Source organism: Bombina bombina, chromosome 12, assembly GCF_027579735.1.
Source record: "Bombina bombina isolate aBomBom1 chromosome 12, aBomBom1.pri, whole genome shotgun sequence".
In the NCBI taxonomy this organism is placed as follows: domain Eukaryota; kingdom Metazoa; phylum Chordata; class Amphibia; order Anura; family Bombinatoridae; genus Bombina; species Bombina bombina.
Window position 1 is genome coordinate 94,984,706 of NC_069510.1, and position 17,185 is coordinate 95,001,890.

The 17,185-nt window shown below is 41.0% G+C and overlaps 1 protein-coding gene across 1 annotated transcript in view; it reads left to right on the plus strand.

Moving 5' to 3' along the window:
• LOC128643048 (extracellular matrix protein 2-like) overlaps positions 1-17,185 on the plus strand; it is a 177,373-nt gene that overhangs the window by 55,323 nt on the left and 104,865 nt on the right. The window contains exons 2-3 of the mRNA XM_053695976.1: positions 6,051-6,242; positions 9,931-10,317. Of these exons, the coding sequence (XP_053551951.1) occupies positions 6,051-6,242; positions 9,931-10,317 (579 nt within the window). The remainder of the gene's footprint in view (positions 1-6,050; positions 6,243-9,930; positions 10,318-17,185) is intronic.

The window sequence follows — 17,185 nt, forward strand, 5'->3', positions numbered from 1 at the left end:
TGTAATTTTAGAATAATTTAATGTATTTTTTCTTAAGTACTGTTAGGATATTTTATTTTATTTGTAATGTAGTATTTTATTTTTTATTTAATTAATGGGTTAATTTAGGTGGTGTTAGGTTAGGGGGCTTAGTCATTAAATTATTTTTTTGCATTGTGGGGGTTGGCGGTTTAGGAGTTAATAGGTAAATTAGGTTTAATGCGTTGTGGGGAGTTGCGGATTAGGGGTTAATAGATGTATTAGGTAGTTTGCAATGTTGGGTTTTGCGTATTTAGGGGTTAATAATTTTATTAGGTAGTTTTTTCTTTTCTTTATTCATTCGAGCGGTCGGTTAGTTTTTTTAAATACTTATTGCGGGTGGTTCGTTTTTTTTTTTAAATAATTATTGCGGGAAGTTATTTATTTATTTTTTAAATACTTATTGCGGTCGGTTAGGTTTTTTTTTTTATACTTATTGCGAACGTTTTTTTTAAATACTTATTGAGGGCGGTTAGGTTTTTTTTTTGTAATGCTCCGTTTGCCTTTGCTGCATCCCGGTGGATTCCGAAAATGGCAGGGTGGTGGATTCTATCACCACCCTGCCAATTTCGGAATCCATCTGGATGCAGCTTCACTGCATCCAGGTGAATTCTTTTGGCTGCGCGTGCAGCCAACATTCTTTTGGCTGCGCGTGCAGCCAACATTCTTTTGGCTGCCTCGCGCTGCCAACATTCCTTTGAGGATGCGTGCGCAACTGGCGACACCGACGGACACGTTACAAACACAATTATAGCATAGATATTAAAAACAAAACCAACTCAACTAGACATGGCGGTGAATTGAGTCACTAGTATACTCAAGTTAAACAAGAGGTCAAGGCCCCATAATGGAATGTGCAGTGAAGCCCCCAATGCTTCATCCGCAGCAAGAAAAAAGGTTTGCAGGGAGTTCTTGGGTCCTGCCTACCTGGGAAGGACACCCTAAGCACCGACTTAGGGTTTTAGGACTTTGCCGTCAGCCTGGCCATCACTCCACCCCATTTAATTTGCCAAAGATGGAAAAACAACCAAGACCTCCTTCTACAAGAGTGTAACAATCTCTCACGCTTAAGGGGACCTAGATCCACTGGCCGCACAAACCAGCCATCACTATGGAGAGAATAAAATTACAAAACAATGTCTTACTCAAGGCTAGCTCATGTAACCCTACTCCTGTTGTGTTACCTATATACAACCCATACAGAAGCCGTAAGATCCAAATCTGCCATCCAATAAAAAGGGAGGGAGGGCGGGACAAGCAGGAATCTTCAACCAAAACATATGGAAAAGAGGCCAGGGACTTCCTGTCAGGACCTTATAAAGGTAAACCAGAAGGTCTCCATACAAACTGCAACACTGTTGCAAACACACAAAACTATACCTCCCATGCCACTGGTCCTTAAAGTGAATATGAATTTGAATGAATAAGTGCCCAGCTTTTAAAAATACTATTAAAACTGGGGCACTTTTATTAATTCAAATTTACATTTTTAAATACTTATCCTTTTCTTTAGGAAGCCCAGACCGGCGATCCTCCGCCCGCAGCTCATCTGTACTTAGCACAGCAATGCAATGACGAAACTGGCTTCCTACAATTATTGTGAGCACCCAAAGGCGTCCAGCTCGTGAGACCATGCAACGATTGGAGGAAGCCGGTTTCGTCATCGATATGTTAAGTACAGCATGAGAAGCGGGCGGAGGATCGCCGGTCTGGTTTTCCTAAAGAAAAAGGTAAGTATTAAAAAAATGCTTTAATGTAAATTTTAATGAATGAAAGTGCCCCTGTTTTTAATAGTATTTTTAAAAACCAGGCACTCATTCATTCATTCAACTTTACATTCACTTTAACCTTTAAGTCTCCTCCAACCCCATAAAGGGCTCTACACTATCCTAGTGAGGCCTCTGCATAAACACAGCGTCAGGGGCTTTGCGCCAAATAATGATATCAGGAGACAGTGTCCAAGTAAGAATTTATAGATTCTCCAATAAGATATCTCCAGTTCTTACATCACTATACACAGATGGTGGTCAAAAAAATCCGACATTAAACCAAACTAAAAATAGAGACAATAGTGAAACTCCAAAAATAACCAATCCAAAATTTCAGCAAGTCACTGTGGGGAATATTTATCAAGCTCTGTATGGTGCTTGATGGCCCTTGTTTCCGGCCAGCCTTCAGGCTCGTTGGAAACAGAAGTTATGAAGCAGGGGTCTAAAGACCGCTGCTCCATAACTTGTCCGCCTGTTCTAAGGCCGCGGACAGAAATCAACCCAATCAAATAAGATTGGGTTGATTGACACCCCCTGCTAGCGGCCAGCATTGCACAAGCAGTTCACAAGAACTGCTGGTGCAATGATAAATGCCGACAGCGAATGCTGTCAGCATTTATCGATGTGCGGCGGACATGACACCCTACTTCGTATCATGTCCACTCGCACATTGATAAATATGCCCCTATATGACAATAAGCAGATGTGTCATTAAACTAAAGTAAAAATCATTCACCGAGATTACGAGTTTTACGGTAACAGGGGTGTGTTGCTAACAAGCATTTTTTTTTTCAATGCTCCCTTAAGACAACGCTGGTATTATAGGTTTTTTTAAACCCGGCGTTAGCCGCAAAAAGGTGAGCATAGAGCAAAATTTAGCTCCACATCTCACCTCAATACCAGCGTTGCTTACGGTAGCGGTGAGCTTGCAAAACGTGCTCGTGCATGATTTCCCCATAGGAATCAATGGGGCAGATCGGGCTGAAAAAAAACCTAACACCTGCAAAAATGCAGCGTTCATTGATTCCTATGGGGAAACAAAAGTTATGTCTACACCTAACACCCTAACATGAACCCCAAGTCTAAACACCCCTAATCTTACACTTATTAACCCCTAACCTGCCGCCCCCGACATCATCGCCACCTGCATTATATTATTAACCCCTAATCTGCCGCTCCGGACACCGACGCCACCTACATTATACTTATGAACCCCTAATCTGATGCCCCCAACATCGCCGAACCCTACATTATATTTATTAACCCCTAATCTGCCTCCCCAATGACGCACACAACCTACCTACAATTATTAACCCCTAATCTGCCACCCCCATTGTCGCCGCTACTATGTTAAATTTATTAACCCCTAAACCTAAGTCTAACCCTAACCCTAACACCCCCTAATTTAAATATAATTTAAATAAATCTAAAGAAAATAACTACAATTAAATAAATTAAGCCTATTTAAAACTAAATACTTACCTGTAAAATAAACAATAAGATAGCTACAATATAACTAATAGTTACATTTGTATCTATCTTAGGGTTTATATTTATTTTACAGGCAACTTTGTATTTATTTTAACTAGGTACAATAGTTATTAAATAGTTATTAACTATTTAATAGTTTCCTAGTTAAAATAAATACAAATATACCTGTAAAATAAATCCTAACCTAAATTACGATTACACCTAACACTACACTATCATTAAATTAATTAGCTAAACTAACTACAATTAAATAAAATAAACTAAAGTACAAAAAAAAACAAACACTAAATTACAGAAAATAAAAAAATAATTACAAGAATTTTAAACTAATTACACCTAATCTAATCCCCCTATACTAAATTACAAATAGCCCTTAAAAGGGCTTTTTGTGGGGCATTGCCCCAAAGTAATCAGCTCTTTTACCTGTAAAAAAAAATACGATACCCCCCAAACATTAAAACCCGCCACCCACACAACCAACCCTACTCTAAAACCCACCCAATCCCCCCTTAATAAAACCTAACACTAACCCCTTGAAGATCACCCTACTTTGAGCTGCCTTCACCGAGCAGGGCACAAGTGGTCCTCCAGAGGGGCAGAAGTCTTCATCCAATCCGGGCAGAAGAGGACCTCCAGACGAGCAGAAGTCTTCATCCAGGTGGCATCTTCTATCTTCATCCATCCAGAGCGGGTCCATCTTGAAGGCAGCCGACGCGGAGCATACTCCGATGACTCCCGACGAATGAAGGTTCCTTTAAATGACGTCATCCAAGATGGCATCCCTTGAATTCCAATTGGCTGATAGGATTCTATCAGCCAATTGGAATTAAGGTAGAAAAAATCCTATTGGCTGATGCAATCAGCCAATAGAATTGAGCTTGCATTCTATTGGCTGATTGGAACAGCCAATAGAATGTGAGCTCAGTCCAAGTAATACCAGCGTTTGGAAAATCCCATTAAAAAGACAGGATACGCAATTTACGTAAGGGGATTTGCGGTGAGCTCGAGTCGCGGAAGAAAAGTGAGCAGTACACCTGTACCTGCCAGACTCGTAATACCAGCGGGCGTTAAAAAGCAGCGTTGGGACCTCTCAAAGCTGCTTTTTAAGGCTAACGCAAGACTTGTAATCTAGCAGATTGTTATTATGTATATTAAAAGTGAATGGGTGTGAAGTACATACAAAGGTCTCACTGATCCTTTCTCATGCCCTTCTATTATGTATGCATGGTATTTATTAGCAATTAAAGGGATATGAAACCGAAAAAACAGAACATACCATTCTAAAAAAAGATTCCAATTTACTTCTATTAAAAAATGTGCTTTGTTCCCATTATATTCTTTGTTGAAGAGATACCTATGTAGGCACCTGAAACACTACATGACAGGAAATAGTGCTGCCATCTAGTGCTCTTGTAAATGAATTAACATTCTTGCAAAACTGCTGACATATTGTGCTCCGAAAAGGGTCTGTCTCTTAAGCATATGCCCCTGCTTTTCAACAAAAGATACCAAGAGAATGAAGAAAATTGATAATAGAAGTAAATGAAAAAATGTGTAAACTGTAATGCTCTATCTGAATAAAAAAATAGGGTTCCCTTTAAGCAATATATATATATACCTGTATGTATAAAACAGCAATTAATTGCAGCACTGCAAACGTTCTGCATACTCAATAAATGTTTTATATATGGACAATATATATCTGCAATTAAGTGCTCTGCTGAAGAGGTGTGCATGTACTATTGATGTTCTGTACATGCACAGTATATATCAGTAAACAATCACTGTGTAGCTTGTTGCATTGTCTGCTTATATGGAATGCACCCACTCTCTCTCGGGGCAGAGAGAAGGTAAAATAAATAATAAAAGCTCACATAATATGCTTAGCTGTATATGTTATGCACTTCGGATCAGGTCCCTGTTCTCTGGAACTAATTCTGTTTTATGTATCTGTACCTATTTTACCATGAATCTGAGTAAGTGTATAGTGTACTCATGTACCCAGCCCTACACAATCTACAAATAAATTATAATAAACAGTATAAGGAAAACCAAAAGTACACAAATACAAATGTATGTGTGTATAGGAAAGCTTTGGGTTCTATATCCACACATTAAAAGGACAGTTTAGTCAAAATGAAACTTTCATGATTCAGATACGATCTGTAATTTTAAACAACTTTTCAATTTACTTTTATCATCAAGTTTGCTTTGTTCTCTTGGTATTTTTAAGTTGAAAACTAAACCTAGGTAGGCTCATATGCTAATTTCTAAGCCCTTGAAGGCTGCCTCTTATCTGAAAGCATTTGACAGTTTTTCACAACTAGAGGGCATTCGTTCATGTGTGCCATATAGATAACATTGTGCTCAAGCCCGTGGAGTTACCTAGGAGTCAGCACCGGTTGGCTTAAATGCAAGTCTGTCAAAAGAACTGAAATAAGGGGGCAGTCTGCAGAGGCTTAGGTATAAGGTAATAACAGAGGTAAAAAGTGTGTTATTATAATTGTGTTGGTTGTGCAAAACGGGGGAATGGGTAATAAAGGGATTATCTATCTTTTTAAACAATACAAATTCTGGGAGTAGACTGTCCCTTTAATGCATGCGTTCATGGTTATTTACTATAACTTTGTATAGTGCTATGGTAAACGTTGTAGCTATATAAATAAAGTATTACAGGTATAACATTTATTATTGTCATTATTAGTAAAGGTTCTAACATGAATGTTCCTGTGTGGAGCACAATCTATATTACATTTTCTCTTTACCTTCTAGGGAGAGATCAGTGCTTAGTAAACGGGATGGTGATGTACGACGGTGCGGCGTGGTCCCCACGCCCATGTACCATGTGTATATGTGACAGGGGGAAGCAGGTGTGTGAGCCCGTTGACTGTGAAGAGGTCTCATGCTCTGGGGGCACATTGCAAAAACGCCCAGACAGTTGCTGCCCAGTCTGTGTAAAAACAGGTATGTACATTAGTTAGGTTTAATATGAGAATATGATAGGGTGAGCCCACAGCCTTTGTATATATGGTACAAGTATATGGAAGGGTCACAATATGCCCACAATGTAATCATACTGACTAGCACATTACAGCATAAATGCCAACATTTTAAAAAAATTCCAGGGATACTTTGAAGCAGAGCAAGCAAGCAGGATACCGGAGTATTGATGACCTACTATTCAACTGCTCTACCCACTCAGATCTGCGATCAAAACACACCCATTTGATATTAATAGTATCATTTAGACTTACCCATAGTTTTTTTTTACAGATTAAAGCCCAAAGCTCTTACACCTACCCCATAACATTAACAATACCAGTCTCTGGAACACATTCTGGGCATATGGTTATTCTTACAACACAGCATCAAAATTAGGCAGACAAATATGTGAACCCATTCAATAATAATAACAATATTCCACTAGGGGCCATTTTATTAGGTACAATCAGCCAATCACATGGCAGCAACTCAATGCATTTAGGCATCTAGACTTGGTGAAGACGACTTGCTGAAGTTCAAACCGAGCATCAGAATGGGGAAGAAAGGGGATTTAAGTGACTTTGAACGTGGCATGGTTGTTGGTGTCAGACAGGTTGGTCTGAGTATTTCAAAAACTGCTGATCTACTGGGATTTTTATGCACAACCATCTCTAGGGTTTACAGAGAATGGTCCAAAAAAGAGAAAATATCCAGTGAGTGGCAGTTGTGTGGAAGAAAATGCTTTGTTGATGTCGGAGTTTAGAGGAGAATAGCAGACTGGTTCGAGATGATAAAAAGACAACATTAACTCAAATAACCACTCATTACAACCAAGGTATGCAGAATACCATCTGTGAATGCACAACACATAGAACATTGAAGCTGAGGGGCTACAACAGCAGAAGACCACACCTGGTGCCACTCCTGTCAGTTAATAACAGGAAACTGAGGCTACAATTCGCACCGGCTGACCAAACTTAAATAATAGAAGATAGGAAAAACGATGCCTGGTCTGATGAGTCTCAATTTCATCTGCAACATTCAGATGGCAGGGTCAGAATTTGGCATAAACAACATGAAAGCATGGATCCATCCTGCCTTGTATCAACGGTTCAGGCTGGTGGTGGTGGTGTAATGGTGTGGCGGATATTTTCTTGGCACACTTTGGGCCCCTTAGTACCAATTGAGCATTGTTTAAACGCCACGGCCTGACCATGCCCATGACCATGTCCATCCCTTTATGACTACATTGTACCAATCTTCTAATGGCTACTTCCAGCAGGATAATACACCATGTCACAAAGCTCAAATCATCTTAAATTGGCATGACAATGGGGCCAATTAACCAAAGAACATGACAATGGGGCAATTTACCAAAGTGCGAGCGGACATGATACAATGTAGCGTATCATGTCTGCCGCACATCAATAAATGTAGACAGCATACGCTATCAGCATTTATCATTGCACAAGCAGTTCTAGTGAACTGCTTGTACAATGCCGCCCCCTGCAGATTGGCCACTAGCAGGGGGTATAAATCAGTCCGATCGTATAGGATCGGGTGGTTGTATGTCCGCAGCCTCAGAGTAGGCGGACAAGTTATGGATCAGCGGTCTTTATAAGTCCATTTATATATATATATATATATATATATATATATATATATATATATATATATATATATATATACACACAATATAGAGTTTGTATTGCACCCTAGAATTTGCAGGGAGAAAAACAGATATAAATTGACTTATTCATTCCTTTAGGTACCACAATCAGAACCCTGAATACAAACATTGATGTGCAAATGCATTCCTTTGTTTATGGGGAAATGTGCTTTATACCCTGAAATAATAAATACTGTCCTGGTGCTAACATCCCAATGGTAATTCACATAAGGAAACATGGAAAAAGGAAGAAAAAAGTCTACACCTTAGTCATCTTAAAGTCTTACCTTAGATTAAGCTGCAAATTAGCCTTCTGCACCCTTTCTATATCATGCAGCAGGAATGGTAAAAGTTATGAATATTGTTTCTGGCCCACTGATGACATTACGATCTGGGCTGCATCTAGGCACTCTGCTGAATAGCATTGACAGTCTGTTGAATCCAACTTGCGAGTCTTTTGTGATTGGACGCCATATGCAGCCCAGATCATGATGTCATCAGTGGGCGGAGCTTTGCAGCTATTTCAAAGTGCCAATTTCTGCTGCATGATATAGAAAAAGGTGTAGGAGGCTATTTACAGGTTAATCTAAAGACTTTAAGATGATTAAGGTGTAGACTGTCCCTTTAACCTTTATTACAAAAACGTTAACAATAATATTATCCCAGTAGTAAATACCTATTTGGATAGATGTACAGACAGAACAGTTTTGTAGACCTGGCAAATAGGCACACTACTTGCAAACACACAAGGGTGCAAGTTAAACTAAAGGCAAAGAAAGAAAGTTATGTATCTTTTACCTTCCTGGTAATCCTTAGCCGATAACAGGAACCTCAGCAATAGTTAGGGGGTGACTTTGACAGTTGAAAAACAAAAAAGCAAATGCGTTTCAGTCCTTAAAAGTGACTTTTATTTCCCTCATTGACAAAGACAAGCAGTGTGCCTATTTGCCAGGTCAATAGAACTGCTCTGTCTGAACATCAAGCCAAGCAGGTAGTTACTACTGGGTTAATATAATTCTTAATATTTTTGTACTAAAACTTAAGTTTAAGGGATACACTAGTTATTAGAGGGAGCGCACTAAACCCCTTTTCTTTCCTTTATCCCCTTTTCCTTATATGAATGAACAGACATACCTCTAGCACTAGATGCAGTCTGAAGCTGTTGGCCTGTTTCATTTTCTAAATAATACATATCGCAGCAGCCTAGATCTGGGTAGTTGTTATGCTTCCCTGCAACAAAAGTATGAAACAAAAGTAGCAATATTACCCAGCAGGCCTCTGTACCTTCTGCACAAGTTGCTGTTAAAAGCTAGTTCCCTCCCCCTGGGAGCAGAAAGGGCACGGAGTGAGTGGAAACCTGGGTTAGTTCTTTACAATTCCACCACTCAGCCTCTCTTAAAATCTGTAGTGGGGTACTGGCCAGACCTGCTCAAATCTCTGGTGTTGAATACATTATGTATACATTATATTAACATGGTCATTTTCCGAGTTTATCCATCACTATTCGTTGCACTCTTTCACACATACATTTGCATGTGTCCAGTATTTAACCAGAATGTCCACTATTTCAAGAGGCTATCCAGTAAAATTGATGCAAAAAAAAACCCCAAAAACAACAAACAACAGGACTCCCCCAAGTAGCAGATACATTTTTAAAGGCTTCAGTCCTTTACAAATATGGCAGCAGTCTTTCCAAGATGGCAGCCAAGTGGGCTCAAACCTCTGTGTGTTACCAACAACCAGTTGGCAGTTTGGTATTTTTGGGAGATCTCTATCTAATCTTGCCTTTTTGGTTATCTTCTGGCTGTCCAGTATTATTGGAGAAGAAAGTCAGCCCTAACACAAACCTATATACATACACAGTTATACACACACTTCTATATGCACACATACACTCCTGCGTGTATTCAAATATACATACATACATATGTGTAAAGTAGGGATGGACTTAAACGTGATGATTTTTAACAGAAATGTTAACAGAATTATTATTTTTTTCAGAATCACCAAAAATAAAAGAGGTAGCTGCATCAACAACAAAAATCAGCCAATTAAGTAAACTTGAGAACAAGGAGAAACTAAAGCAAGTAACAATACGGAAGACAAAAGACGTGTTAGCCAGGAGACCACTCAAGCCAGTGGGCAGTCAACTGAAAAATACACAAAATGGCACAGCATCTGCAAAACACCAAAGGAAAAGAAAAGAGACTGGTGGTCATAAACAGGTGGAAAATGCCCCAAAGAAACCACTTCCAAAGGCAAAAGCTGTGTCTCCTGGGAAACAAGAGACAGTCACTGGGGAAAAGGATGTGGACCTCAGTAAGGCAAATGTACTAACTAATGGAGGCAAATGGTCAAAGAGAACAGACCAGGAAAAGCTGAGAAAAGGTAACAATAAAGTTCTTTGTATTAAAATCTCTCACACACAAAATGTATTGCCAGTGTGTAAACTCTTTAGACCCTATGATAGCAACCTGCACTTGTCCTAGAGAGTAAGTAAATATGGTCCCACAACTCATGTGTAAACTCTCTAGACCCTATGAAGCCAACTGGTGCTTACCTTAGATAGTATGTAAATTTGGTGCCGCTGCTGAATGTTTAACTTTGTGGGCCTTATGTGGCCAATCAGCAGTAACCCTATAGAGTATGCAACAGTAGTGCCACTGCTTTGTGTGTAAACTTTCTGGGTCCTATGATGCCAACCTGTGCTCACTCTAGATAGAGTAAGTTTGCAAGATGAGATAAAAGTCACTCACCACAGGCAGGACAGTCCTTGGTGGCAACAGGCAGGAAACCAGAGATAAACCACTAGGGTGGTCAGGCAGGCAGGGTTCGGCAACAGTAAGGCAGTCCAGAGGTAAACCCCTAGGATGGTCAGGCAGGCAGGGTTTGGCAAGTGAGGCAATCCAGGGCAGATAGGGGTTAACAGGTAGAGTGGTCAGACTGGCAGAGTTCAGCAACAATATCAATCAAGCAATAAAGGGTTAAAGAGGCAGAGTGTCAGACAAGCAAAGTTCAGCAACAAAATAACAATCCAGCATACGAATCAATAACACCAAGGAGAACAGTAAGTAACACCTATACTTGGGCAGTGATAGGTAGGACTGGTTACTTACATAGGTGCAGGATTCGCGCCACAGGAGACCTAGACCGGCATCTACAGGAGGAAGCGTGCAACGATGACGTCACTGCCACAAGCAGAGAGGAGCCGACTGCCCCCTAGGCAATGAGCAGACAGCAGGCGCCGCATCCCTAGCAACAGCTAGAGCGGGGCAGCATAGCCCCTCTCTCAAGGGTTCCCTCCGGGAACCTGAGTCGGCCTTAAAGGTTGAGCAGCATGGAATCTAGAGACCAAGGATGGAGCATGCACATCAAGGGCAGGAACCCAGGAACAATCCGCCACAGAGTAATCCTTCCAATGTACTGCAGTTGTCTGCGCCTGTATCTGGAGTCCAGGATCTTAGCAACCTCATATTCAGGGTCACCACGGACCAGGAGCGGAGGAGGAGGAGCTCGGAGCTGGGTATATCTGTTCCTGATGTAAGGCTTGAGTAGTGAGATATGGAAGACTGGGTGTATGCGCAGAGTTTTGGGCAAGGCCACTTTGTAGGCAACAGGAGACAGTCTTTTCAGGACTTTTTAAGGACCAATAAACCTAGGCCCCAATTTGTGACAGGGTTGACGTAGACGAATGTGTCGAGTAGAGACCCAAACACGTTCCACCTCTGAGAAGGCACGTACAGGAGCTCTATGACGATCAGCAAACTTCTTATATTTAGAGACAGCTGAATGTAGCTGAGAGCGAATACGTTGCCAATGAGTGGTGAGTTCAGCAACGTGTCGTTCTGCAGCAGGAACCCCAGTGGATTGAGCAGAAAGAGGGAAGACACAAGGTTGATACCTTGCTGCGGCTTGAAATGGAGAACATTGAAGAGAAGAGTGCCAATGAGTGTTTCTTGCCAGCTCCGCTAGGGGTAACAACTTAGACCAGTTGGTATGGAGAGCGTTGACAAAGGCTAAGATAAGCCTCAAAATCCTGGTTTACTCTCTCAGTTAGACGATTGGTCTGAGGATGGTAGCCAGAAGACAAGGAAACCGTGGTTCCAATCAACTTACAAAAGGCTCTCGAAAAGGTAGAAATGAATTGTGGACCTTTGTCAGAAACAATATTATTAGGAATGTCATAAAGTTTTACCACATGCAGAAGGAAAAGAGATGATAATTCTTGGGCAGAAGGCAGTTTTGTTAGGGGTACAAAATGAGCCAGTCTGGAAAAGCGAAACACCATAACCCAGATAACTGTATGGTGGTCAGAAGGAGGAAGGTCCACAATGAAGTTCATTGTTATGTATGTCCATGGTTGTTTGGGAATGGACAATGGTTGGAGCAAACCGGGAGGCAAGGATCGGGGAGTTTTGTTGGCAGCACAAGTTATACAGGCTTTTACATAATCCTGAGCGTCAGCCTTCATAGTAGGCCACCATACGTGTTGGGAAAGACGCTTAAAAGTCCTTGTCAAACCAGGATGTCCTGAGAGTGTACTGTCATGAGCCCAGGACAGTACGGGAGTGCGTAGGTTCAGAGATACAAAAAAGATATCGGAAGCCACAGGGGCTTCAGGAGGTTTATTGGACTGGGCACGTTGCAGTCTTTGAAGAAGGGTGGTATTCAATTGAGCAACCACACAGGAGGGGGTATGATTTGTTCAATAGGAGCTTCAGAGGAATCACTTGAGTGAGGAAACTGACGGGAAAGGACATCCGCCTTCTTGTTTTTGGTCCCAGGAAGATAAGAGACCATAAAGTTAAAGCGGGAAAAGAACAAGGCCCACCTGGCCTGTCGAGGATTGAGTCGATGAGCTGTCTCTAGGCAAGTCAGATTCTTGTGGTCAGTGAGAATCTGAATGGGATTATCAGTGCCTTCCAACCAATGACACCATTCCATCAAGGCCATCTTAATGACTAAGAGTTCACAATTACCCACATCATAATTCCTCTCTACAGGAGTAAAATGTTTAGAGAAAAATGCTACAGGGTGCAACTTGGAGGTTAAAGGATCTGTTTGGGTTAGAACTGCTCCAGCCCCTATCTCGGATGCATCAACCTCTAAATTGAACTGTAGGTCAGGATCAGGATGGCGGAGCACAGGAGCAGAACAAAAGGCTTTTTTCAGACGAGACAAGGCATTTATGGCTTCAGGAGGCCAATGTTTACTGTCTTTGTTCCGTTTTGTCAGTTCAGTAAGTGGAGCGACTGTTTGGGAAAAGTTCTTTATAAACTTGCGGTAGTAATTAGAAAACCCCAAGAATCTCTGCAATTCCTTTAATGAAGTAGGTTGGGGCCACTCTAGAACCGTGGTGAGTTTAGCAGGATCCATGGCAAAACTTTCTTTTGAGATGATATAGCCAAGGAACTGGATCTGTACTTGGTCAAACTCATATTTTTCTTGTTTGGCTACATTAAAATTGTCCCTGAGACGTTGAAGTACTTGTCTCACATGCTTATGATGCTCTTCCTGAGTGAAAGAGAAGATAAGGATGTCATCCAGGTAGACGATGACAGTAAGATTGAGGAGGTCACGGAAGACATCGTTGACAAATGCCTGGAAGACTGCAGGGGCATTACATAACCAAAAGGGCATTACGAGGTATTCGTAATGCCCTGATTTTGTGCTCAAGGCGGTCTTCCGTTCGTGGCCTGGGAACATACGGATCAGATTATATGCTCCACGTAAGTCTAACTTGGTGAAGAAGCAAGCATCATGGAGCGAGTCATAGAGCTTGGTGATCAAAGGAATGGGACAGCGATTCTTGATAGTTATATTCTTCAAGGCCCTGTAGTTGATGCAAGGTCTGAGCCTACCATCCTTCTTACTGACGAAAAAGAAGCCTGCCCCAGCAGGAAAGGAGGAGGGGCGAATGAAGCCTTTGGCTAGATTCTCTTGGATATATTCCTCCATAGATTTGGTTTCAGCTTTGGAGAGTGGATAAGTCCTCCCTTTAGGAAGTGGGGCTCCGGGAAAGAGGTACATTTTGCAGTCATAAGGACGGTGGGGTGGTAACATGTCGGCTGCCTTTTTCTCAAACACATCTGCAAAGTCCGTATATACTGAGGGAAGGTTTGGAGGAGTCTGTATACTGGCTATGGGGATACGGAGTAGAGGAGTGACTTTAGCAAGGCAGGAATAGAAACAGGAGGCACCAAAGGAGGCCAGTTGTCCTTCAGCCCAGTCGAACTGTGGATTGCGTATACAAAGCCAAGGAAGACCAAGGATGACAGGCTGTCCTGGAGAATGAATGACCTCGAACTGCAGCTGTTCGGTATGAAGGACTCCCACAGTCAGGGTCAGGGGTGCTGACTCAAAATGGATCAACCCTGAACCAAGGGGGGTGCCATCCAGAGTAGTTATTTTGAGACAATGTATTTTCTGCAGAAGAGGTAAGCCAGTTTGAATCATAAAACGGTGATCCAGAAAGTTTCCAGCTGCCCCTGAATCAATGAAGGCTTAAGTGTGGACAGTGTTCTGGAGAAAGGTAAGGGTTACAGGTACCAGAATCTGAGTGAAGTTAGGGGATTTAGTAGTGATCATGTGTCACGTTTACATATTGTTTAATAATAACCAGTTACTTGTACTGTGTATATCCCTTTAATTCTCTGATCAATTTACCTGCTATGCTATTTAAGCCTCCTCCCCCCTCTCCACTTTGCTTGTTATTGTTTTCCACTGACCATAGTGTGATTCAAACTGAGCTCTAATTTACCTCTTTGGATTTCAACCTAAATTATTCTTTTGTGGATTCACTAATCTTTTCTTGCTGAAACCAGCCTACATCTTTTGTTACCGGATTGTCATTTTCTCTCAAGCCGTTGCTGTCAGCTTGCTTCATTCAGCCTAATCCTCCGCCCTGCATCGTGGAGCTGTGACGTCACACGCCAACATTTTCGGCATCAGCGCTGCAACCGCTTCACCTATTCAAGCCGTGAGATTTTTCCTTTAACTTTCTCAATACTTGTTTACCCTCAAGGTACAGTCTGTAACCGCTTACTTATTTTTCATGCTATTATCTATTTTCTGTAATAACTGCTACGCATACTTGCCATAATTCCTGATATATTGTGGTTAAGCTTTTTACTTTCATTGTAGCTAATTTTTGTGTTAACACTGTTTCATTTTTCCTCTTTGGTTATAGTCATGGTTTTTCTGTTGTTCCTCCAATAATCAATTACTTGATACAGCTATAGAAATATCTAATCCTATTTAACCATATAACAAACTTGCAAAGTTTATACTCGGATTCTGACATTACTTCTTTTAGTAATCCATGTTATTATCTAGTTTAAACCTTGCTACAAATCCTTTTTACTCAGCAGTTGTGATTCATTCATATATTTTTCATACTACAACATAGTATCTTTAACATTACAGAATAACAAGCCATAACGTATGGATCCAGCTGAGATGTCTAATCAGATACAAACTCTCTCTCAAAAAGTGGATGCCTTAACTGATGGCCTCAATACCCTCAAACAAGAAAACCAGGGACTGAAAACTTATATTAAAGACTTTGTAGATAGTAGAACCCGGTTCCAGGAACCACAAGTTAGTCTCCCAGATGTATTCTCAGGGGATAGAAAACAATTTAGAGATTTTAAAAACGCTTGTCTTCTGTTGTTTGCACTAAAACCATACACATATCCCACTGACAGAGTTAAGGTGATGACTACCATTTCCTACTTAAGAGCAGAACCCAGAAGTTGGGCTAATTCCTTCCTGGAAACAAACGATGAGATACTTAACTCTCTAGATTCTTTCTTTTCTACCCTTGGTCAGCTTTATGACGACCCTTACAAACAATTAACCGCTGAAACTGCAATGCGCTCTCTTAAACAGAGAAGAAGAGATGTAGAAGATTATATTGCAGATTTTAAGAGGCTAGCTACTGACACTCAATGGAATAATTTGTCTCTAAAAAATCAGTTCAGACTGGGTTTGTCAGAATCTATTAAAGACGAACTTTCTCGCATTGAAATTCCTCACACTTTGGAGGAACTAATTAATCTTAGTATCAGTATTGACAGAAGACTTAGGGAGAGACAAAACGAGAAAGGATATCATGAACCAACACATAAAAAACAAAACCCTACTTTACCAACATATTCTCATGTTAAAAACACCACTGAACCTATGGAAATTGGGTTTCTTAAAGGCCCATTAAGCAATCAAGAAAAGTTAAGAAGGCGTTCTCAGAATCTATGCATGTACTGTGCATCAGAAGAGCATACTGTCAAGGCCTGTCCCATTCTCCAGAAACAGAATAAGGGTAAGAATTCCCATCCTTTTTATTCCTTAAATGCTGTGTCACACTCTGCAAGCTACTGTAACCTATGCCTTCTCTTGCAGTGGGATCAACTTCGAGTGAACGTTTCAGGGATAATTGACTCTGGTGCTTCTGCTTCTTACATTGATGTGTCTTTTGCCACAAAAAATAAAATTCCACTTATAAAAAAAAAGGCTCCTGTACCTTTAAGGGGTATTGATGGGGAGGTTTTGTCCTCTGGACCGGTAATGTATGAAACAATACCATTGCTCCTATCCACACCAGACCACCATAGGGAGTACATTTCTTTTGATGTCATTACATCCCCCGTCTTCCCTCTCATTTTAGGCCTACAATGGTTAAAATTACATAACCCTCTGATTTCATGGTCAGATCTAAGTGTAAAGCTTAATTCTGAGTATTGCTTATCCACTTGCTACCCTACCCTGCTTCTACAACCACCTCAAATCTCCACTGATATAGAGATACCTGATGTTTATGCTGATTTTATTGATGTTTTCAGTAAAAAAGAATCTCAAAATCTACCGCCGCATCGTATTTATGACTGCCCTATTGATTTATTACCAGGTGCAGTCATACCTTGCGGTCATGTGTTCCCGTTGTCCAAACCTGAACTGGAACACTTAAAATCATATATTGAAGAAAATCTACAGAAGGGGTTCATCAGACCATCTACTTCTCCCGCTGCGGCCGGTATGTTTTTTGTAAAAAATAAAGATGGCAGTTTAAGACCCATAGTGGACTACCGGCAGCTTAACAAGGTTACCGTTAAAAACCGGTATCCTTTGCCCCTTATTTCAGAGCTAATTGAGCGTTTGGAAGGTGCCAAGGTCTTCACTAAACTTGACCTTCGAGGTGCATATAATCTCGTTCGGATGAGGGCTGGAGACGAATGGCTGACGGCATTTCGTACTCGTT